The 24,409-nt window shown below is 42.7% G+C and overlaps 1 protein-coding gene across 2 annotated transcripts; it reads right to left on the reverse strand.

Annotated features, from left to right (window-relative positions):
* Positions 1 to 740: 740 nt before the first annotated feature.
* MLKL (mixed lineage kinase domain like pseudokinase) lies at positions 741 to 21,388 on the reverse strand. Of its 2 annotated transcripts, XM_061548775.1 has the most exons (12): positions 21,047 to 21,388; positions 13,760 to 14,236; positions 11,346 to 11,438; positions 10,239 to 10,392; positions 9,623 to 9,658; positions 8,719 to 8,828; positions 7,684 to 7,813; positions 6,486 to 6,567; positions 5,481 to 5,626; positions 4,888 to 4,937; positions 3,711 to 3,848; positions 741 to 2,025 (listed from the first exon to the last, which is right to left on the reverse strand). In XM_061548775.1, the coding sequence occupies exons 1-12, from the start codon at positions 21,057 to 21,059 to the stop codon at positions 1,979 to 1,981; spliced, it is 1,476 nt and encodes a 491-aa protein (XP_061404759.1). In that variant the 5' UTR covers positions 21,060 to 21,388; the 3' UTR covers positions 741 to 1,978. The 2 variants fall into 2 exon arrangements, with proteins under 2 accessions (XP_061404759.1, XP_061404760.1); XM_061548776.1 differs by lacking the exon at positions 9,623 to 9,658 and having other exon boundaries at positions 21,047 to 21,386.
* Positions 21,389 to 24,409: the final 3,021 nt, after the last annotated feature.

Consider the following 24,409-nt stretch of genomic DNA (forward strand, 5'->3'; position numbering starts at 1 on the left):
AGGCGTAAGGGCAGTGTGTAACCAGCGAAGAAGGAAGACGGGGATGAAGACCTAGAGCCCTGCGGTACCTAGCCCCGCTGTCCTAAGGGGACCGGGACTCTGTGTAACCCAGAGGCGAGTGTAGTGGGTGTAGCCATAGGTCTACACGAGCCGAATGTACTATGTGTAGCCAGGGCATAGGGCTTACACGAGTCGAGTGTATTGTGTAGCCAGAGGCATAGGGCTTACACGAGTCGAGTATATTGTGTGTAGCCAGAGGCATAGGGTCTACACGAGTCAAGTGTATCGGGTGTAGCCAGAGGCCTAGAGCTTACACGAGATTAGTGGAGTGTGTCGGAGGAAGAAGAGAGACCACACGTTGTATTGTGATACCTAAAGGATTTAATAAAAGTGTGTTACCCGTCAAGAAGTTCCTGCCGTCAATTCCCATACTTCATATGTACGGAGTGGTATCTCCTGTAATCTCTCATTTACTTCATACAGCTGTCGGGCTGTGACGGTTCCACCTGAAGACGGAAGCTTGTGTTGCTTCCGAAACGTCGTGATTTTTATTTTATTTTACTTTTATTAATTTTAATGTTTTACCTACGTGACTTTACCGAAAAAACCTAAGAATACTTCGACAGTAGTCTTTTTCATTTACATTTTCTTGTTCGGTGTGCCGCGAAGACCGAGAGCCGTGAGAATGAAAATGTTTGCATTAGATGAATGTCGATCTATGTAATGTCCTCATTCCAAAATCATGAGCCAGTTGCATTTTATATCGACAAATTACAGTACAGCTGTATAAGCAGTACATTTTAAACCAGCCCACGATACAAATCCACGCGGCAAAAACACATTCAAAAGACTTTTGTAAAATCTCGAATATTTTATGGCATAAAATGATTTTAAACATGCACCCAGCTGAAACAATTGTTATCATGCAGTAAAGACATAACAATTCTGCAAATATAAACTCTTGAACACCAATTTGTAACGCCAGAGAACGCACTCCGATGCACTTAAGTGTTGTATTTTTGTTAAACTTATGAGCGAGTCAAAATCACCCCGAATGGCCACCTATTTATTCTTGTCAGACCTTGGAAGCGAAGTGGCATTAACCCGATGTAACTGCCTTCCACAGTTCATCGTTGTTAGCACGAGGGAGCGCAGCAATATACATTGTTGTACGATGATTCTACAAGCCCACAACTACGCTCTCCACCTTCAACCTGGGCGGATGGTTGGTGCGGCTCAAGTCGGATCGAACAATCCACACAGCTTGGGGAAGCTCTCATCCAGCATGTGATCTGACACTTCACATATTGCGTAGGCTTTTTGCGCTTGTATGGACACTTTCGTTTGACATACTAAGAGCTTCTCCTAGCAACCAAACATCGGGCATCGTGCCAAACATGTTTGTATGTAGACCTTCTTTTGCACCGTACATAGCTAACCGTGCTAAAACATGCAGCAAGCCCGAAAACCCACGAGACATGTTCACCTATTGGTACCTCAATGGGAAGTACTGGTTTGTCTGGTTGCCACATTTATTTTGTTTAGTATCAATACCACCAACATGCTTTGTTTAGCATAGTTTTTGATAGAAACAAGTTTACAGGATCCCACTACACTACAATAAAATCAATGAGTAATTACAATCAACAGTAGGAAAAATTTTATGTTTTTTACGCATTGAGAAATTATCTTTTGCACAAAGGATAAACGTATTAAACCATTACACACTGGCACAGTCATGTTTTATGGCTGTACAAACATAATTCAACAATTCCAAATTTGGCTTTGGACCTGTAGAATAATACATTGCGTTTATTTAGTGCATACATTATGGTCAGGTGATTTGCATACCCGGACATTTGTATCGGTGGAAATGCCACCTTGATATGAGTGTATGGGATAGTTTTGTGTGTAAATGCATAATTATTCTTGTGTGCATCAGTGTATGTCCACAGCGAATGTATTGCTCTTGACATCTTCAAAGGTCCAGGTCCTCGTGAAGATGGAGAAGTTTTCTCACCAGCTCTGAAATAAGCATACGTGTACATACAAGAATAGCACAGATAGTTCACGATTGGCAGGTTCATAGGTTCAGTGCAATCTTCCCCCAATATTCACAACAGTCATAAAGTAGATTCTAGTTGATTGATCTAAGCATGCCCCAGAGGAGAAAGTCCATGTGTGCCGATATCTCAAGTGTGATTTTATTAGCAGTTGCGCTTTGCTTTCCCCTCCCTCTAAGTCTCATGTAAGCATGTCTTGTTTATACAAGAGTTGTGCCTATATATTCAGCTCCGATTGTATTGTGGTGCGGTATAAAAAATAGCTTTGAAGGATACCAAGTTGCAGGCAACCCTTATCTTTGTACGAATTACAAGAGACCCTTTGTGAATAATAGAGGAATGTAGCTCTCAGAAACACCTTCTTGTTCGGTTATATGTATATTTATTATAAATGAAGTCCACCGACTCACTTATAACTTAACGAGTAACCGCGAGTGGCTATATACACTTGGGCAACTTATGTGACTCTACGCGACGCTTCCTGTGTAGTTGGCTAACTACACAGGAGCGGACGCGTAGTAGTCACGGAGACAATACAACTCTAGCCTTCCAAGACTACAAGGTGCCCGTTCCAGGACGATGAAGACAATCCGCTACAAGATGACAACAGCAGCCCAGAGCCCTGTTCCACGCCGGCTTTTATCCCCCTCACGACCCGGCCACGCCCCTATTCCCTAACTCTCTCTCCCCGCACCTGGCCCTGTCTGTCTGTCCTAATTACAATATATGACTGTTTAGGTCCCGTGCTTCTCATCATGCGACCCTGTCAATGCCTGTCGCATCAATCATTATTAGACCACTTAGGTCCCACATTAGTCTAACGTGAGCCTGTCTGTTCCAGTCACGTTAATTAGTAACCATGGCCACGGGGAGCTCTACTGTCCTGACAATAGGAAGACAATACTCATTTTCTTGTTTTGGAAAAGAGTTGAATGATTAATCTTGTAATGTTGCAACATGCCTTTGGATGCATGCAGGCAAATACATCAAGACTGTAACTCAGATAAATTTTACACGTCTATATTGGTGGCGGGTTGCAACGACACATTTATATATTTACGCGATCCAACCCAAAAACCTCTATTATGGATGATATTGGTCGCTAAAGCCTACGTGTTAAACTGACGTCTATATTGGGTTTTTTTTTATACAACGTGCAATTCGCAATCGAAAGAGGCACATGATTCACTGGTTATTTTTGTCAATTATATTTTTCACATTGAGGATGGAGTAGTGATGAGGTTGTTAATGGCCTGCACTATCAACCCAGCATCCTGAGTTTTGTTCCTGGTCATGGCCAACTTTGGTGGCAAGCTGATATCAGCATATCAGCACTGGCCCTGCCCTCCCCGCCCTTCCACTACCTTGGACTGACCAGTGTGGAGAATCATAAAAAAATACCCTGATGAGCAAAATGGCACGGAAGGCCTTCATTTAGCAGTGAATTGACAAAGAGCTGTAAATGATCATTTTGTGAAAAATGTACAAAGCAGTATTTAAGTGTATACTGAATGTACATATTACATAGTGTTTTTTTACCCTGCACACAGTACACGCCCTAATTCCAGCTTTCGGAGCAAGATTATGCAAAATGTGGTGCATTATTGTTAGATCAGGTCGGGCATGCCCCATGGCATCAAGAGTTACCTGCGGCGCCTGGCCTCAAAGGAACATCACACTCGCGCGCTTGGTCGATCAGAGTTTTCAAGACCTCAGGGCAGTCCTCCGGCAGTGGCTCACTCTCGCCCTTTATCACCATGCTACGAATTTCCTTCATGTCTTTGCCTGCCGTGAACAATTTCAACCGTCACCATCAGCATCGATGTTAACAATTACAATGTAAGGTTTACGTAGCATCCAGATGCAGTCCCATTTCAGGATGCTCTGTAGAGCAGTGGGGTGTGAAGGGCAGCAGAATGAAATGAGGGGAGAGGTAGGGAAAGAGCGAGTCCATGGACGGTTTCGATGACACGGAGTGCGATCTTGAGGTTGATCAATGATTGAATTGGAAGACAGAGGAGGGATCTGAGTATTGGGATGAAGTGGTCTCGTTCAGGGTGCATGTGAAGAGTCTGACAGACGCATTTCGGGTCATCTGGATATTGTAGATAGGGGAATTAGGGAAGCCGCATAAGAGAGAGTGGCATTAGTAGAGTTGGAACGTGATGAAGACTTGAATTAAGATTTGAACGGCAGCTGGGGTAAGAATATGGCAGATGCATAGAAATGTTGCATAGATGGAGGCATGAGACCACACAGAGTTGAGATATATATGGTAAGAGAGTTAGGGCTCAATGACACAATCATAAACTTCAAGATGAAAGCTGGAAAACAGTTGCTTAGGTATTAATTTGCATTTATCTACTAATGTTTATAAAATATGCTCAGCATCCATAAATACTGCTATATGTATTCCCTCAGCTGCTGCATGATAGAAAGTGCCAGTGGTGCAGCCCTAAACATTTCCCACGAATATCTTGGATGCTTTACTGGAACCAAAATACATGGGTACTAAATATACACCATGATTTCCAAAATACCATATCAGCACGGACATAGCACCAAATGATTGCATGTGGGAGTTGTGGATGTGGCTAGGGCGTTCCATGCAATGGGGTGGCAGTTAGGGTTGTGATTGTTAAGTGACGGTAATTCCGGTACAGTTGGTGAAGTGTGTTGGTTGTGTGTCGATTGTGATACTGTGGATGTTGGTGATGGTGGCATGTGTCGTTTGGTTGGTGGTTGTATGAGGGGAGTGTAGAAGCAGGTGTTGTGCAGTGATGTTCAAGATAACGACGGCCGTGGATCTTCTCAGAAATATCACCTTCGAAAGGAATCTTGCGTGCAGCAATTTCCCACATCACAACACCATAGCTGCAGAGACAACACGCCAACAAAAGCCATCAGATTACAGATACAACCATCTTCTGTTCATGAAAGACTAACTATCCTGTTATCCAACAACTAGCTAAAACTTACACCCTATAAAATACATTTATTTACATCAGGGGTGGGGGGGACCTATGGCTCATGGGCCAAGTGAGGGCCAAGTAATTCTAATCGGCCCACAAAGAATATTTTCTATTACCATAAGCATCTTAGCCGTTTGATGTCTTCAGAACTGCGATGTTAAATCGGCGAGTTCGAGAAAAGCAATAGGCAGGCATCGCATTCATGGAGTGAAGGCAAGCCCTCGTTTATCTAGTTTCACGTAACTATTGGACAATGCTAAGCTGTGTGTTAATGTGGCCCACCAAAGGCATCTTAAAGTCATATTGAGCCCTTTTCAGTAAGAAAAAGTGGCTGCTTGAGGAGACCTTTATCCAGCAGTGGATTGACCAAGGCTCATGATGACAGTTACGAAACCAAGTGTTTATCCAGCAAAGAAAAGCAGCTGCATCAGCAACCGGGTGGCACCTGTAGATGTCGCAGCTGGGAATGGGTTTGTAGTTGAGGTCCCTCTGTCTCTCAGGAGCGATGAATGCCATCGACTCCGAAGAGTTCCGGTTCGTGCTGCTACGGCAGATGGATGTGCAGGTCCTGGCAAAGCCAAGATCGGAGAGCTGCTCAAGACAGCACGATGAAATATAGAACATGGAACAGGACCGAGGAAGCAGGCATTAGGAACACGTACAAGTGTACATACATCCACCGCTGTATAAATTTTTCCACGGAGATTCAGACTCTGTGACCGTCTCAAGCCAACTTAACCACAATCGACCCTACTAAGCAGTTAGAAATGAAGACGGGGCAATGCGGTCTCAAATGCCTGGCCACAATCATGCACACCTTGCTCTAGTATCAGTATCCAGCTGCGAAGCTGTTAGGCATGCAACGATGCATCAACTCATTGATTAAAATCAATACTTATGCTCATCTTACATATAATTCTAAGTATAAGCATAATTATTTAAAATGTACGTAAAAAGTATGTACATTTCTCATGTAAACTCTGCAACCAATAGCTTCTACATTCTCCCATTATCATCAACACCAGCCATGGTCAATCCGCTGCTGGATTAAGGCTTCCCCAAGCTGCCACAATCCTTCGATGTAAATAAACCACCTGGCACCTGCACATGAACTTTCGCTAATGGCAAAACGTTTCTGCAATCGAATCGCAAATCTGTTGTATCAATAATAACAATGGCAGTACAATGGACATCTGTGGAAAAGAGCTTTATAATAGTTCATCAGATTCCTCCAGTATAAATACATATTCTGAGTCTGTATATTGCTGTTGAGTAAACCCCTGAGGCTGCATGTAGTTTTGACCAATAATGCTGGTCCAGCTTCATTACACGAATGTAATTTTAGATTATTGTATTTTTTTATCATAATTTATTATTAATTTTTTCATTTCACGGTCATTTTATATTTGCAAACATCACAAAGTAACCCCGACCCCTGAGGCTCCGGCACCTTGATGGTGTAGTGCTCGTTGACCAGGAACTTATCCGTGCACACGTTGCGGTAGCACACTGGGCTCTTCATGCTGTGCATTCTGCAAAGAGATGGCAGGCAAGAGCATGAACGTTCAATCAAAATTGCCGCACCTACACGGCCCCGTGACTGACTCATGACACTGTGTGCAACATCCGAAGAGGATCGGATGCTGAAAATAAAAAGGTGCAATTTAATTTTCAAGAGAGGACCACTGTGTTCCCGTGTCACGGTCAAAATTCTAAAGGACCAACATTAATTAGAAATGAGCCCACAACGGCTATGACACTTTGCGCGTGTCTACACCCCTCCAGCTGTCTAACATCCCCCACCCCCTCCCCGCACTGAATGTTTCCACCGCAAGTGGCTATCGGAGAGATTTATTCAGATAAATTAGCAACCTAACATTAGTAGCGAGTGATGATTCATAATTGACTATCTTTGTATCAAATCGCGTGAGTACAATGCCTACGTGTGTCGGAGACATTCCTCCACCGACACAGCCTGCAGGAGTTGAACTCTGGAAACCGCCTGATGATGCTGGATGCAATTAGCAGTGAATCATCGTAAATAATTGTTAAATGCATGTGGATTGCACTTTAGCACACTGCTGTGCTGAAGCAATACAAAACTGACATTTGTTTTACGTGACAACTTTACCTATTCAGCCGTGTGATGTGCAGGAGAGTGTACGACACATTGTCATTGACCAAATACATATATATTATGAACGTTAAGCAATGGTCACGAAAGCCTACGTGTCAAAAGTAGCAAGTGATATCTGAACAAGCGTTGGCCAACGTCGGAATATATGGTCAAACAACCCCCATGACTAAGGCCTATAACATCCAGCAGTGAATTGACAAAGAGTACCAAATTATTACTTAATTTCTACGATAAGCTAATATGTCACGTAAGAGTCATGTGGAGTCCATCCACTTAATTTCCATAATTGCCACCAGGCTGCCATATATCACTGCATATTTTCAAATTGACAATTACATTTTGAAAAATCTAAGCAGAAAAATCATAATTCTTAATCCATCCAAGCCAGCTAAATTCCTCCCATCTGTTCCACGCATCCGCGGTTATATGTCCATGCGCCAAACCGGTGGGGCCCTAAAGGTGCAAGATGGGGAAAGGGTAGTGGGGACCCCGGGGGATGGCCAGCACGCACCGGCAGAGGGCACGTGCCCCCTCCATGGCCATGTGAACCTTGCTGCGCCAGCTGAGTGGCTCCTCAGACTGCAGCAGCTCACGGAGGGTGCCACGGCTGCAGTACTCCATCACGATAGCAAAGAAACTCGCTGGAGCCAGGCAACGCATGCGGAGGAAGAAATACCGAGATACACAACAAGCATACATATGTAAACAAATGCAGCCCAGCGGACTGCTTGCTCAATCCGCTGACCGGCGGAAGGTGCCACCATTAGGGGAGGATCGAGAGGGCTGCCCTAGAGGGTATTTGGCCTACTCTTCCATGCTGGCCAAACATCTTGGAAGAGGTGCATACACATACGTTGTTTTTTATTATCACGGTTGCCAAGCAGAGGCCGTGAAATGGCCGAAATGCCAAATGGCCATCAACATACAGCACTCCTGAAGGTGTAATAAACAACAGTTATTATATTGAATTGAGAAAAAGTTCTAAGAACTTAGGAAAATAGACAATGCGAGGGAATTCCAAAGTGGGTCTTAGTGTGCGTATATTTGGGTCGCTATGCAAGGGAGTCACAGCCCAATATAACTGGCCACCTTGGTCTCCCCCCACTGCTGGATTTTATTGAATCATTGAATCCGCACCAAGTAAATTGACCAGAGGCCTTGACCCAGTTAAGTATATCTATGTGGTTCACTAAAATTTACAATAGACAAGTGGCCATGCGAAATGCCCAATATCTAGCAATAACATAATTGTTTCTCTAATGAAAACAATCAGCATGGTTGCGTACATGTTTGTTAAAAACAAATGCATTTTTAGTGGTCGGCAATCGACTAAAAGCCATTGCGAATAATGGTGGAGCAATATCAATCGTATCTGCTCTTGAACATTTGCAGCACCGTTACACCAGTAAGCGTATTCACATTAAATATTTAGACGTGTTGACACGGCGCGCTCTGCTCACAAACATCATTCCACGCTGTATAAAACTCCATAAACACGCCCTCTTTCTAAAAAACGTCACTCTGGCCTGCACGTACGCAAACTTACCCGAAGGGTCCACGATAATCCCATAGAGCCTGATAATATTCTCAGAGTCAAGTTCCCGCATCTTCTTAGCTTCATCCAACATGACATTCTTGGACCCCGCTGCATATGCACTGCTCACAAATAAAAAATAAAAAAACAGATCCTCCATGTCAGTGATGTCAGCACAAGCCTGTGAGTAAAACTGTCTCCCTGTGTGTCGTGCAATGCTTACTTAAGTGCTTAAGGCCTACCAAGGCCCACCAAGGCAATGCACGGTACAGGACGCAGTGGCAGGGTTGGGGGGGGGACAGAACACATCTCTGCTAGGTGATAGTTTTAGGCCGAGTCAACCTTAAAGAGACCCAGGTCAAGCGAAGACACCAATTGCCACAGCTGTCCATAGCCATGCATGGAAACAGGCTTATTAAGACTAGTGCAGCAATGTTCTCCAGTCACTCTCCCGGCATGCATCTGTCAAAGCCAAAGTGCCTTCTTCTTGGTTCTTTCGGTAAAGTCACGTAGAAGGGAAATAATAAAATAATAAAAATAAAACAGAATAAAATACAGACCTGTTCTTCACCTGAGGACGGCTGCTTGCGTTGTGGCCGAAACGTTGTGAGAATTGTATTTTATTATGTTTTATTTGTATTATTTCCCTTCTACGTGACTTTACCGAAAGAACCAAGAAGTTGAATCCCTGCAGTCACGAAAGCTTTAAACCCATGATTTGGCACTTGCGATATAAAAGTAATGATAAAAAAAGAACTTGTGTAAAAAGTTGTAGATGTTTTAGAAAATTTCGAAAACAATTCACGGCAAGGTTGGAAGCATGACGTCATTACACACGAACGTGGCTGAGGTGTTGTGAAAGAGAGCTGACGTCACCGCCCATGATCAGGGGCGTACATGTTTGTCAGGGGCACACCTCTGGTTGGCTGCTTGCTTGTGGTCACATGACGCACTTCAACCAATCCGTGCCGCGTTAATCACACAATGACAGAATCACAGAATTACAGAATGACAGACCTGGGTGTTTATATATATTTGTGTTATTGTTACTTTGAATATTAAGTCAGAAACACTTGGTCTGTGCCCTCCAGTTACCAGGGTGAAAATTAGGCTACGTTTTGCCCAATCCTGGACCAGCTGCTTCAAAAACGTAATAAACAAACAATTTGTTCATGATTTGCGGTCACAATTTGAGTTTATCCCACCATTATTCTGCCGTGGCATCAAGGCAAGATGGGATGGCGGGTGGGGCCTAGCCAACCTAGTGGAATCGTCATTGAAACGTAATACTTACGCATCTACCAAATCTTGCAATGGCAATTCCACTAGGCCTGAATGCCACGCTAGGCTCTATCCGACCCCCTCCACACTCCACAATTCCACTGGTTCTGTTATCCTGTTAGGAAAATGTATTTGATTCTAAGAATCGAATTGCGATGCAAAGCTGGGAATTGTGCGATTCGACAAACTCTACCCACATGTGTTTCTTATGCACTCATACGTCCAGCCCATCCCCAAATGAGCGCACTCACCTCATGTCAGATTTAAAATGCTTGATCCAAACGGGGAACTGGCAAAACTCGCCCTTGTACATGGAGTACTTGATGGTGGTAATGTCTTTTTTCCGGTTCACAATCTCATCCAGCTTTATCTCCCGGAGCTCTTCCACAGGGTGTCTAGACTTCCCTGTGTTAACAATAAATAAAGTCAGGAAGTGGAAAAACATGAAGGTTATCAAATGGACTTTTGCCGCTTTCCTATATTAGTCGTGTTTCGTGTACATAGACACAATGCACATACTCCCACGTAATACACACAACACGCCACATACCACAATTGCAATATACACCACACATGAAATCACATCCAATGGCGGGTGGAGTGGTGGCGCACTACACGATGACCAAGCGAGATGAGTTTCTTGGCCACGGCCAATCCGCACCGAGCAGTGTGGCAGAGTACGGTCAAGCACCCCCTTGGGAGGCCTTGATCCAGCAGTGGATTTAACAAAGCCATCTAATTTTCTTTACTTATTCCACCCAATCGTGTGGGTTCCATGGTCAGAGTGCTCGACTCGTAAAATGGGAAGACTTTGATGATACACGGCATGCCAGAACACGTTCATTTTATTGTTGCCTACTGGAAAATACAACCATGAGAGGTTTTTTGGGTTAGAGCGTGTAAATATATAAATGTGTCGTTAAAACCCGCCACAGCCAACCCTTACTAGTTGGCTGTCGGGGGATGTTGGGTTTTAACGACACATTTATATATTTACGCGATCTAACCCAAAAAACCTCTTATGGATGAAATTGGTCGCGAAAGCCTACGTGTGAAACTGGAAAATACAAGGTGATCCCGTTTATAGATACTCCACTTAAATAATAGGGAAATACACTTTGTTATTTTAAGACTTTCCCTTGTAAGCTAAGGAGTCATCGCTTGACAATACTGTGCGGAAGAAAATAAGATGGGGATTTGAAATCAAATGTGGTCTCTATAAAAAAAAAGGCATTGAAATCAATTCCTCATGACCATCCACAAACTTGATTAACGGCCAATTGCTCCTTTGAACAAAAAGGCACTTTGACCCGACTGTTGTGGACCCTTCTGTTGTAGCTCGGCTGTAGCATCCTCACCGAGATCCTTGGCAATGTTTAAGATGGTGCTGATTGTTTTTTTCATTTCTTCCTGCTGGGATTCGCTGGCCCTGCCCGTCTCTGTGAGCACAGCTGAAATAGCGAAACCAAGGACAGAAGAGACAAATCAATGGAGGGAAATACTGTACTGTAAACCAACAACATATAATGCACGAATTCTAGATTTGAAGCTTTTGTGACTGCAATGATGCCGATCATTGCTACAACTCGGTGGGCTCTCATGAAATTGTATTTTCCGAGACCAAGGTTCTCTGCAAACCTCCTGGCTACCATCAAAGGTTTGTACACGAAGCCATACAAATATACAAACACAGACATAATTTCAACCGTGATGACGGTTACAAACTGAGTAATCATTGGAAAGATGTGATTAACCATGCAAAAAAGATTTAACTACACTTATTTGCCAATCTTATTTGACAGACAACCATCACAGTTTTACCATGTTTAGTGGTGGTCTCCCTGTTACAGGTTGAGTCACAAACCGCACCTCTCCATAACAAAGGCTCAGCCTTTGTTATGCAGTTTATTCTTAGTCTTAAACCTCACCTTACCATATTAATAAAAAGTATACGGCCCTTGCCCCACTACTTTCTCCAACCATTATATAAACGGATTGGTAGCTCCTGCAATCTCTCATTTACTTGATACAGCTGTCGTGGCTGTGACGGTACCACCTGAAGACGGAAGCTTGTGTTGCCTCCGAAACGTCGTGATTTTTATTTAATTTTATTTAACTTTTTAATGTTTTTACCTACGTGACTTTACTGAAAAAACCGAAGAATATGAATATAATGCACGACATGAAGTAAAACAAATGAGCATTGCCTTAGGTTGTTTATTATTTGTATTCTGCAGATATTTCAGGCTATAGATCTTAAAATTAACCCAATTACTTTACTATGCAAGTTCAAAATTTGCGTTTTAATATTTACGTGTTTTTTTTATTTAAGGCCCCTTTTTAACATATGCTACAAGGCCCCGCACTCGCTTAATCCGGCACCGAACAGCTGTAAAATAGTTTCATAAGACTGGAAGTTGGCTAGCAGGTGCGTGGTGGGGTAAACCAACGAGTAATGTTTCATAGTTGGCATACTTCTTCTTAGAGGAGGGAAGCAGTGGGTTGAGTGCTTTGGTATGGATGAGTGCTTTGTGAAGGTCCTCATAGGCAATCAAGTTATGACCTTCCCTTTCACATACAAATGCAATGCTTACTTTAGTCCAAAGCGTTTCTACATAGGTGGACATTTATGTAATGCCACAAGTAGACACTTCATTCAATATTAGTCAATTGAAAAAGTGCAAAAACAAAATGCTGTCCTTAAGACTGATGTGTATTAAAACAGGGGGACCAATAATTTATACTGCCATGAAAGCAATGCATATTCTGCTCAAGGCACACATACAGAATTCAGTTTCCTTTGGTTATTTATAGCTCAAGTTGCCATGGTGTAATGGCTACCCACGCTTGAAATAGTAGTCCAGGTTAAGACCAGTTCAATGTCTAACTCCAGCATGGCAGTGTAAACAATATCCAAGAGCCTTCAAATGGGAAAAGCACAGGATAGTTGATTTACAGGTCACGTGTGGTGGCAGTAAAGTGTGGGTAAGTAACTCCCACCTCATTAAAGACACCTGGCCAGCGTAGAAGTGGGGGGGCCAAAATACCCTCCCAGATAAAGCGGTTCCCAAAAACCTTAGATTGTGCGGACACCTTTTTAGCCTCCAAACTATTTCGCGGACCACCACACTCCACTGGTTATTTGAAATAGCAGATTTCCTTGCGGCTCTGAAGCCACAGGTTGCTGACGCCTGCTCTAGAGGATTTTTCTAGAGGTCCCTATCATGGAGGCCCTTCCACCAGCAGCAGTGTGAACAAGCAATTGCATGGTTGCATCTTTACTTTGATAGGTTATACCCAAGGGTTTGAAATGTTAATATGATATTGGAATGGCATGGACGGAAACACGCATAAGAGGCCAGGCAAAGTGGAGATGGAGCAAAGTTACATGGAAGATAACTTAGGATTAAAGTGCAGTCGCACAGGATTGATAGCAACGGCATCCTCAGTAAGGGAAGGTAGGTGATAAAGAATTGTCACAAAAACATGTTTGCATGTGGATCCAAATCGCTCAAATAGGTATGCCGTAAACTTCATATTTTGTAAAATAATGCCCTATTAAAATAAATGACCAAATAGCACTTTCCATATCCTTGCTATTCAATTTATACTGGACAAAGAAGATACTCTGAACATTATATTTGAACTAAACTTGTGCGATGGAGTCAAAATTTAAGTTCTAGTTTAGATCCTTGTGTGGTCCTTATCCAAGCCTCACTTAAGAATATAAAGCATATGGTATACAGAGAATAATTCATAATTTGAAACCTACCGTTCAGTATAAGCCGTGTGAGGTCCTCACGGAAGTCCTTCGTGGCGTCCATGATATTCTGCGGGCATATGTAGGTTTGCGTCTTGTCCAGCGTGTTGATATCCTGCAGGGTGATCATGGGAATGATGTCGTTGAGTCGCTCGTGGAAGAGTTCGAAGTTCTCCTGGGCATCGCTACTCTTCATGAATTTCTTAATGGCCCCGTAATTCTCATACTTCTCGATGTATTCCTTGATCTGCACGATGACCTCGATGAGCTGTACGAAAGCATTGCTACGGGCCCTGCAGGGCATCTTGTCAGGGTGTTTGGATTTGCCGGAGGCGCCCTCAGACGAGGCCGCCTGCTCCTTCCTTTGGAGGTAGTCTATGACCATCTTCACCCTGTCCACCAACCTCTGACATTGGTATCTGTTGGACTTTACTTGCTGGAATGTTTTGTACAGCTCCTCTGCTACCGAGAAGACCTTTGATACAATTTCTGCAGGAGAAAGCAAGCGCAAAAACAATTGCACAGGCGTGCATGAATACACACAAGGCCTTTGTAGCGCAACAGCACGAGTGGATACACCAATAAGGGCAGCATTTTAATGTTATGCACTTTGCTTGAAAACTTACTCGTAAAATTATTAAGGCTTCCATATTTTACACGAACAAACTAAATATTACAATATGCACGTGTGCTGAATATTTACCAGAATTTATAAGCACTGTACAGTGCTGTACAAATGCTCATTTGATATAATCCTTCTATTGTTCTACGTGGATGTAAATGCATGTTTTAATGCGTATATATAAAACACAATTCACTGGGATTGAGTGTGTGTAAACATGCTTCCTATTTGAAAGCCAACAGTAATTGTGTCCGATAAGCCAGTTCTAGCATTCATTCTTAGCAAAAATTCAGAAAAAAATACCTATCATAAATTAGGGACAGGGTTAGTGTTGGCTTTTCACTTTTAGAAAAAAAATACCTATCATAAATTAGGGACAGGGTTAGTGTTTGCTTTTCACTTTGAGCAAATAGACCACATGTAATGTTATTCGGCGTTTCCCCAAACTTCAATACTTGAACGGAAACCCACACACTTCCTCATTAGTGTGTTTCAACTTGTTTTCCTCTAAGCAAACAAGTGTACGAGCCATACCGAAAGAGGATGCAAGTGTCCTGCATGACGAAGCCAGGTTTTTATGTCAACATGAGTATCTTTAACAGCCTCCGATTCGGTTAATGCGGAGCTTATTTTGGGTTAAATCACTGTGGTGTACAATGGCATTGTTTAAATTATAATCCGTCCACTACCTGACACAGACAATCAAGTCAAGTTGGCACATCATGGGCAAATGTGGACGTTCTCCCCGTGGCCACGTGGACTTTTCTCTGGGTCCTCCGGTTTTTCCCTCCACAATTAGAAACATGCGTTCATAATATTTTGGCTGCTACATACCTGTCAACCCCTTACTACAGACCAATTCAGACCTTATTGGTCACCCCGTGCCCTTATAAATCTCAACGTCCATCCTACAAAGTTGCATCACAAGGGAGACACAAACGAATAGACAAACACATGTTGCCCGTATTGAAGCGGTTGTACGCCGTATGGACCTGAAAACTCAATTTACCTGTTACAAGAATACGGATAAACTCTATGGGTTGACAGGTATGCTGCTATAATTTTCCGTATGATAGACCACTTAGTTGAGCTATTTGTGGCCAGGTCACTTATGAAAAATAGCTGTATAGCTCAGTATGGCCTTACCTGGTAAACAAAAATAGTTTAATAATAGTTTGTATAAATATGCCAACTGACATGGTTTATTAGCAAATCCGAAGATATGTTGAAAAGGAAGGAACATTTTGGACGTTTCATTGGAGATTCCATGCAGTATCAGCAGGTGTAAGCCAAATTACATGAATTATTTGTCCATGCGATATTGACTCGCTCTGTTGGGTTATGGAGGATTATAGTTTAAAAAATGGCATACCTACACGATCTAACCCCAAACAAACTCATTATATACCAAAATATTGGTCGTTAAAGCATATAACAATAATCTCCGATTTTAACAAATCAGTCTGTTGAGTTATCATAATAAGTTATGAAAAGGGCATTGGATACCACTGTAGGTCAAACGGATGTATGGAATTGAATCCTACAATATTTCCCCACATGGAAAATGTCATAATCTCTGCTAATTTCCTGCACGCATGGCCAAAGTATTCTTTGTGCAAAACGCCTAGCGACGCTGTTTAGCAATCGGACATTTTCTAAAATCTCGCTTGAGTTATCTTCATGCATTGTTGTTGTCCTTCTCCCGCACCTCCGATTAGCACGGTTGGCTACATATGGTGTAAAAGAAGTTCAACATACATACATTGCTCACCCTTTTCCTGCAAATAACGCTTTTCAAGTGTTTTTGTTTTGAAATAGCATTTTTCCCCCCTGCACAGCCAACATGACCCCTAAAGATATTAGCTTGACAGTTGAGTGCAATAGTTTGGATTGTTAAGAAAAACACCATTCAAGTTACACAGCTGTATGCCAGACGGCAAAAGCCAGTGTTATCATCACTCATGATTATTCACATATGGGTTACATAATCCGCAGGGGTCAAAAACAGTCATGTATCGCTAAAATAACATTCATAAAATAACGTTCACAACATGGATAGCATTCATAACACATTTAACATTTGGCGTCATCTGGTCCAACACCATGTGAGACTAGGCTCTAAGGAAAGCTGTCTCGGGTGTGGACCAATCAATTTCAAGGACAGTGCATACATTATCAGAGTTGGTTTTTTTTGTTTGCATTCCGACTGCAGGTATTGGTCAATGCAAACATGACTCCTTGTAAAAAAAGGTGTCAGTTTTGTTGCCAGATAAAAGGGTAAAAAACCAATTATCATATTTTGCTACTGGCAAAGGATGTGCTAATGGTGTCAATCAATTATGTTATTTAAATAGTGAATATCTCATCAGACATTCATTCATGTTCATTATGGTTATGAATGTCTGGTCAACTATGCACAGGCAGAGAGGGCTGTGCAAAACTCACGTAGGGCAGTTCTTCTCAACCGTTATTGTCCACCACTTGTGTGGCCCATGATTTGTGAATTGTTAGCACATTGTGATCATACCAACTGACGTATTAAACGTGAAGCGCAAGAGACGCGTTTAAGACGTAGGCTTTCGTGACCAATATTATCCACAAGAGGCTTTTTTTGGGTTAGATTATTATTTAAGATTATTTAAGACCGAAACAGGAGGATTTCTCCACAACTCTGGCTGTGGCCTGATGATGCTGGTTGTAATTACCGGCGAAACGTCGTAATCGAATTGTAAATGTTGTGGGCTTTACTCTCCAACACGCCGGGGTGCTGAACTATAAACTAATTGGCATGTTTTGTTTTACATGACAAGCTTGACAAATTGGCTGTGTCGGGTGGTGGTGGGTTTAACGATACATTTATATTTACGCAATCTAACTAAAAAAAACCTCGATTGTGCAATAACCACAGCAGAAACGCTGTATTATTTTCCAGAACTTATGTGCAAAGCACTGTATAGTGCAGTGTATGTATTACGTATGGACGTGCATGTTTTATTATGCACTCAAACGCAACACAATAGTGTGCTGTGTATCTGGCGACATTAGCGTAAACCCAGTAGAATAAGAGGGTGTGGTATACATTGCAAGCTACAGTTAAATCATTAAAGCAACGTTATACTGCAACTTGTTTGACAATTACCCTTTTTTATAGCAAGGGGGCATCGCCCAAAACGTGAGCTATGATATTTTAAATATTTTACTGTAAAGCCAGAATGTTATTAACGAATGTATTAAGTTTGTATGATTTGTACTTGAATGCCAGTGCTAACGCAGCAGTAGCAGCATCACCACCAAATACAGTACCAATCAAGTATGTACCTTCTACTTCAGGCCAGGATATGCTGTGCATCCAGCAACATATCGTGTGTTACAAATACTCGACTGCGTGTCTTGTCATTGAAACAGAACAAGTGTATGACCACGATGGCAGTATGCCGCATCTGACCCGCCCATGCTGCACATCTGTGAAAAACCTTCATAAGCTCATCGGATTTCTCCAGTCTAAATATTCAGATAAACATTCTGATGCAGCAACATTCGTGCTGTATCTACCCATTCACACGTACCATATCATCACAAGCTCAAAACAGTGCCGTGCGTGCTGATTAATGTCATAATTGGTTTTTACCCTTCTATCTGGCAACAAAACTGACACCTTTTTACAAGGAGTCATGTTTGCATAGACCGCAATACCTGCAGTCATAATACAAACAAAAGAACATAACTCTGATAAAGTGCACTGTCCTTGAAGCTGATTGGTCCACACCCGAGACAGCTTTCCTAAGAGCCTTTTGGCGTCATCTGGTCCAACCCATGTGAGACTAGGCTCTAAGGAAAGCTGTCTCGGATGTGGACCAATCAACTTCAAGGACAGTGCACTTTATCAGAGTTATGTTCTTTTGTTTGTATTATGACTGCAGGTATTGCGGTCTATGCAAACATGACTCCTTGTAAAAAGGTGTCAGTTTTGTTGCCAGATAGAAGGGTAAAAAACCAATTATCATATTTTTACTGGCAAATGAGGTTCCCATAGTGTCTGATTAATGTCAGTGCACCAATCCCACATTTCAAATGTTTAACATTCTTTGCACAGTCCTACGTGGCAAGCTATGCTGAAACAACCTCTCCACCATCAACACGGAGTGGGGGACACCCTCATCCTTCAGTGGATTGACAACAGGGCTGTACATGGCCGATAAGAGTTCATGTCAGTGTACTGCATAGTGATATGCGGTGCTATCCTTGTGTGACCCTTACACTTTCACACAATCTTGGCAGTTGATTGACACATTTACCGTCATAACCACACACAAATCTAGACTTTACACTTTCAATACAAACCGCAAGCTGACTAAAAAGACAAATATCCCCCGTATAGCCTTAACGGACGGCTGGGACAAGTGCTGTGAAAGAGTAGCAGCCTACGAAGGACGGCACGGCACTTGCTGGACATCTGTGAAAAAGAGCTTCATCGCTCATCGGATTCCTCCAGGCTAACAAAAATGATTCTGACCACGAGGGGATGTGGGTGGCCAACGCCACGGACAGACACAGAAGCCATCTCTGCAGGGACAAAGGGAATACAACAGCCAGCCAGAGAGAAACCTGCACCCAAGATGTGACCTTAATTGAAATGAGAAAAAAAAAACACCCCATCACATTTGTCCACAACACTACCCTAAAAATGGAAAAATATATATACAAGGAAATTAGTTTTTGTATATAAAATAGGCAACGTTTTAATACACTGTACTAATGATATATGAGGTGATATGCAGCCATACCTGTCAACCCCTTATCAGTGCCCTACCTTATTACAGACCAAATTTAGACCTGATTGGTCACCCCGTGCCCTTATACATCTCAACGTTCATCCTACAAAGTCCCATCACAAGGGAGAAACACTGGGTGGGGAGGGTGGGGCTAGATGGGGAGGTTCTGGTCACCCCGTGGTGCCCTTATAAAACTCAACGTTTCACCTACTCACGCCGGCTTGTTGCCAGCCCTCACAGTCGGGCATATTTGCGGAATACACCACGCCGCCGTTGACCCTGCAGGCCATTGACCGAGCAACCCGACGTTCCTACCAGCTCCCTCCGCAGGAATGTGTTTATTTACACTCGATGAATCCGATTAGCTATAAAGCTCTTTTTTTTCACAGATGTCCAGTAGCGGCACGGGGTCAGAACGTTACAATAGAAACACGATAGGAATGCACACAACATTACTTCATATATATACAAATGAAACCAAACTATGTTTTTATCTTACCACGCCGGGTGTTCCATATGGGACACATTCACAAGCAGAGGACAAAAACTATGCGTAATGTACATGTATATCCCGTAAGATTTACAAGTATTCATATTCTTGGTTCTTTCGGTAAAGTCACGTAGAAGGGAAATAATAACAAAACAAAAATAAAACAATAAAATTCTCACGACGTTTCGATTGCAACACAAGCAATCATCACCAGGTGTGAAACCCACAGCCACTTTTTTCAAATAAAATTGTCTTGCTGTGTTTTTCACACCTACCTGATGATGATTGCTTGTGTTGCAATCGAAACGTCGTGATGTTATTGTTTTATTTTTATACTTTTATTATTTCCCTTCTACGTGACTTTACCGAAAGAAACAAGAATACGAATCACTGCAGTCACGAAAGCTTTAAATCGAAATTTACCCGTATTCTTGTACCTGGAAATTGATTCTGAGGTCCATACGGTGTGCAGCCGTTTCAATACGTGCAAACACGTTTTTGTTTGTGTCTCTGTGTTTGTGTTTCTCCCTTGTGATGGGACTTTGTGGGATGAACGTTGAGATTTATAAGGGACACGTGGTGACCAATAAGATCTGAATGGCTCTGTAATAAGATGGGGCACTGATAAGGGGTTGACAGGTATGTAGTGGTGATTGTCTATTTGTGTTTCTCTCCTTGTGATGGGACTTTGTAAGATGAACGTTGAGATTTATAAGGGACACGGGGTGACCAATAAGATATGAATTGATCTGTAATACGATGGGGGCACTGATAAGGGGTTGACAGGTATGTAGTGGTGAATGTCAGTGGTGAGTGTACTAGTGGTGAGTGTATGTGTTTGTGTTTCTCTCTTGTGATGGGACTTTGTGGGATGAACGTTGACATTTATAGGGGCACGTGGTGACCAATAAGATCCGAATTGGTCTGTAATAAGGTAAGGGGTTAACAGGTATGTTATCCACAAATATCAACATTGCTAGTAGCTAGTAGCTAAACATTTCGAACACATTCGCCGCATCCCCCCAACGCCTTTAACCTGCGACGCCCACGTGCGTGAACACGGCTACCACAACGCGCGTAATTCGCGTAACCCAGATGGCGATAAAGTTCCACAACATTATCGCCTGCCTTTGCCTTTTGATTATTAAAATATAAGAAAAAAATAGGGAGGGTGGGAAGAGGAAGGGGAAAGAAAAGACGGCGGGTTTAGCGATTTCCTCCCCCTCCGCGGAGCAGGCTTCGAGGCGTTGCGCAAACAGCAACGCCGCCTCTACAGTGCACCACGCACACTTCCAACATCACCACGAATCGTCGTCGTCGTCGTCGTCTTCGTGGTCGCGTTTAAAACACCGCAGTATCCGCAAATGTAGCCGAGCAAGCGGCTCGATGTGTCTCTTGCACAAGTTGTTACTCACCGAAAGCATCCATTGTAACAATGCTGCTGCTGCTGATGAAATGAACGCTTGGGGTGGTGCTGAATGAGATGCTTGTGATGTTGAACGCCAAGTCCAAACTCGACACGAGCAGTTCTTTTAATCGATCTTCTGCCGTATGGAACAAAAACAGACAACTGTGTCCCGTATAGGCCACGCAAGGCTGCCGGGCAAGTGCTGCTGCACGTTCCGATTTAAAGGTTTGTATCAACTTCTCAGCGGAAACAAAGAAAACCAAAGAAAACACTGAAAACTGCACGTTCACGCGACCCCTAGACGCCCAGTGGGTTCTTCCAGAACCCGGTGAAAGACCCTCGTTCTTATAAGGGAATTAACAGCCTTGCAAACTCCTCCCCATTCACCCCTCACACTCCTCCTCCTCCTCCCACTTCTCCTCCTCCCGCCCCCTCCTTCTACAGGCACTAAGGGGCCGTCCATAAATGACGTCACGAGATTTTGGACGATTTTTGACCCCCCCCTTCCTCACTTCGTCACGCGGCGTCACATAAAGTCAGACCCCCCCCCCTCTCTCTCTCTCAAATATGACGTCACAAAGCTCTGCCCTCCCCCCTCCCCCCAAAAAATGAAACATGCTTCAAATCGATCTTAATTTTGGAGCTTTCGTGACTGCAGGAATTATTCTTTGGTTTTTTCGGTAAAGTCACGTATAAAAATAAAATAATAAATTAAATAATAGCATACGACGTTTCGATTGCAACACAAGCAATCATCATCAGGTATAATGAAATAGCGACATAGAATATAACCAGAAAACTATAGACAGACATATAAGCAGACAGATATCACCAAGATACATAGAGAGAGCAACCCAGGTACAGAGAGAGGTGATCGTCTCTGTAGGGTGGCCTTAAATAGACAGAGGGGGGCGGAGGCAGAGAGAGGGAGGGGGTAGGGAAAACATTTACATGTCAATGAGTGCGAAGGGAGGGGAGTAAGGTAAGCAAGCAGGCTTAGAGGGAGACAGAACACACTAAATTAAATAACCTAGCAAAGTATCGAAATGTTATGTAAAACGACACAGAGAGTCGGTTCAAATCGCTTTAAACTGTTGTCATTGTGGTGCGTATTAAATGTGGCGCTGCACTCTGATGTTGTAGGAGAAAACATTTATAATAAAAAGTCTAATTAAGTAGAACGTGTTGTCTATATTTATTTAAAGTTGCGCATTTTGATGTGACGTCACATTTCTCAAACAGTTTCATTTTCAGTTTCATGTATTAGGTATAGCCCTGTGAGCCATTCGGCTCTTGAATCGGGTGCAACCGCAAGAAACAAAAAAACATGAACAAGAAAACATCTTAAAGTGACTATGTGACTAAGTGCAAACAGAAAATCCAGGAAAAAAACCCAGCACAAATTCCTGAAAAAAGCACCATACACCAACGCTTCTCCTCCCTCCTCCTTCTCACTGCTTTCCTCTATGGGCTCATACTCTTTGTTTTTTTCAGTAAAGTCACGTCGGTAAAAAATAAAATAAAAATAAATTAAATTAAATCACGACGTTTCGGAGGCAACACAAGCTTCCGTCTTCAGGTGGCACAGTCACAGCAAAATTACTGTATCAAGTGGGACATGGGAAAAACCAGAGTATGGACCCTTGCAGTCACGAAAACTTCAAATCTAGAATTCCTCTATGGGGTCTAGCTAGTTGAAGCGACTTAGCCAGTCATCATGGAATGTTGGCATGTTTACTGGGTGCCGACAAAACCAGGCATCATCACGATGCAGATGCTAATTCTGTATTAATGACCCTCGAAAATAAAGGGTGTTTTTTTGGGTTAGATCACGTAAATATAAATGTGTCGTTAAACTCGCCACCACCCGACACAGCCAATTAGTAAGGTTTGTCACGTAAACAGAACATGAACAGGAGGAATTCTCCACAATTCCGGCTGCCGCCTGATGATGCCGGTTGAAATTACTGGCGAAACGTCGTAGTCAGATTGCAAATGTTGTGGATTTGCTCTCCAACACACCGGTGTGATGTACTAGTAACGAATTGGCATGTTGTTTAAGTGACAAACCTTACTGATTGCCTGTATCGGGTGGTGGCGGGTTTAACGACACAGTTCTATATACGCGATCAAACTAAAAACACCTGTATTATGAATGTGTCGCGAAAGCCTACGTGTTAAACTGATTAATGACCCTGTTTTATCCATGCACAGTGGCATATGCAGTTGTGTAGTATGCGATCACATTGTAGAGTTACATTTTGACTTTAGAATTGTCGATCTATCGACATCTACCAACCTCAAACGTCCTCGATGCCAGCAACTTAGAAGTAATTTGGTTGGTCTTGAAGCCGTGACACCATCACGACAGTGATTTTACAGCCTTTGAAACTGAAGTATAAAATATCCTTTCCAAGCACACCTGATACTGCAGTGTGCACAGATGATGGTCGAACACGTGCCGAAAATAGGTATTGGATGTGTCCCTTAAGTCTCCTACTATGGTGACGAACTGTTGGTGTACTGATATATATCTGGTCAAATTACCTGGATTGTGCCCGATCTCGTCAGATGTTCTGAAGCTGTGGCAGGGTTGATCCTGGATAGTAGTTGGATGAGCGACAACCATGCATCACGGCTTGTTGTTGTTAAAGGAATTTGGGGCTACCGTTTCAGCACTAGACAATTGAACAATCTCAATTGCTCAGTCGTCAATGCCATATACCAAAAAATATCGTCGTTGAATAAACAGTGGATTGACAAGCCGATCGTGCATGTACCTCTATGTGTGTTGTACGGTGGCTATGTTGCTATCTTGTGTAATGAATACCGGAACAGGACAGATATGAGTCACCAGTCAGCTTGATGGACGTGTTCATTACGTGAGTTTGTATAATGGCCTGACACAAGAGATGCCTCCTCGGAAGATTGATCAATTATGCACTCGATTGTAGACTACAAGGACTGTAATACATTAAAAAGGTACCGTATACAACACTGACATGAACGGGACCTGTACAGCCCTGCTTAGATGGAGACATCTAGTTATTTCAGCTATTTTTCACCACGCTGGTCCATGCAGGTTGGCGAAGGCAGAGAGATAGGAATCATAGAAGTACAGTTCAACAATGGATTTTACCATACGACCTGTTATGCCATACGAAGAGGAAATAGCATCACAGTTTTTCTAAAGTACTACACTGCTGTACTATGTGTACAGTACTTATACTGCAGTGATATGTGAAAAACAATACTGTAGAGTAGCAGCAAGTTAAATAACATAGTTTGTAAATACTGTCAATTTTTAGCTAAATAAAGTTTGCATTACAATACAGTGGTGAGGTGTAAACTGGCTTCGTGATACAAGGTA

Source organism: Lethenteron reissneri, chromosome 9 (assembly GCF_015708825.2).
Source record: "Lethenteron reissneri isolate LAM-NWPU_2019-01 chromosome 9, ASM1570882v1, whole genome shotgun sequence".
Lineage (NCBI taxonomy): Eukaryota > Metazoa > Chordata > Hyperoartia > Petromyzontiformes > Petromyzontidae > Lethenteron > Lethenteron reissneri.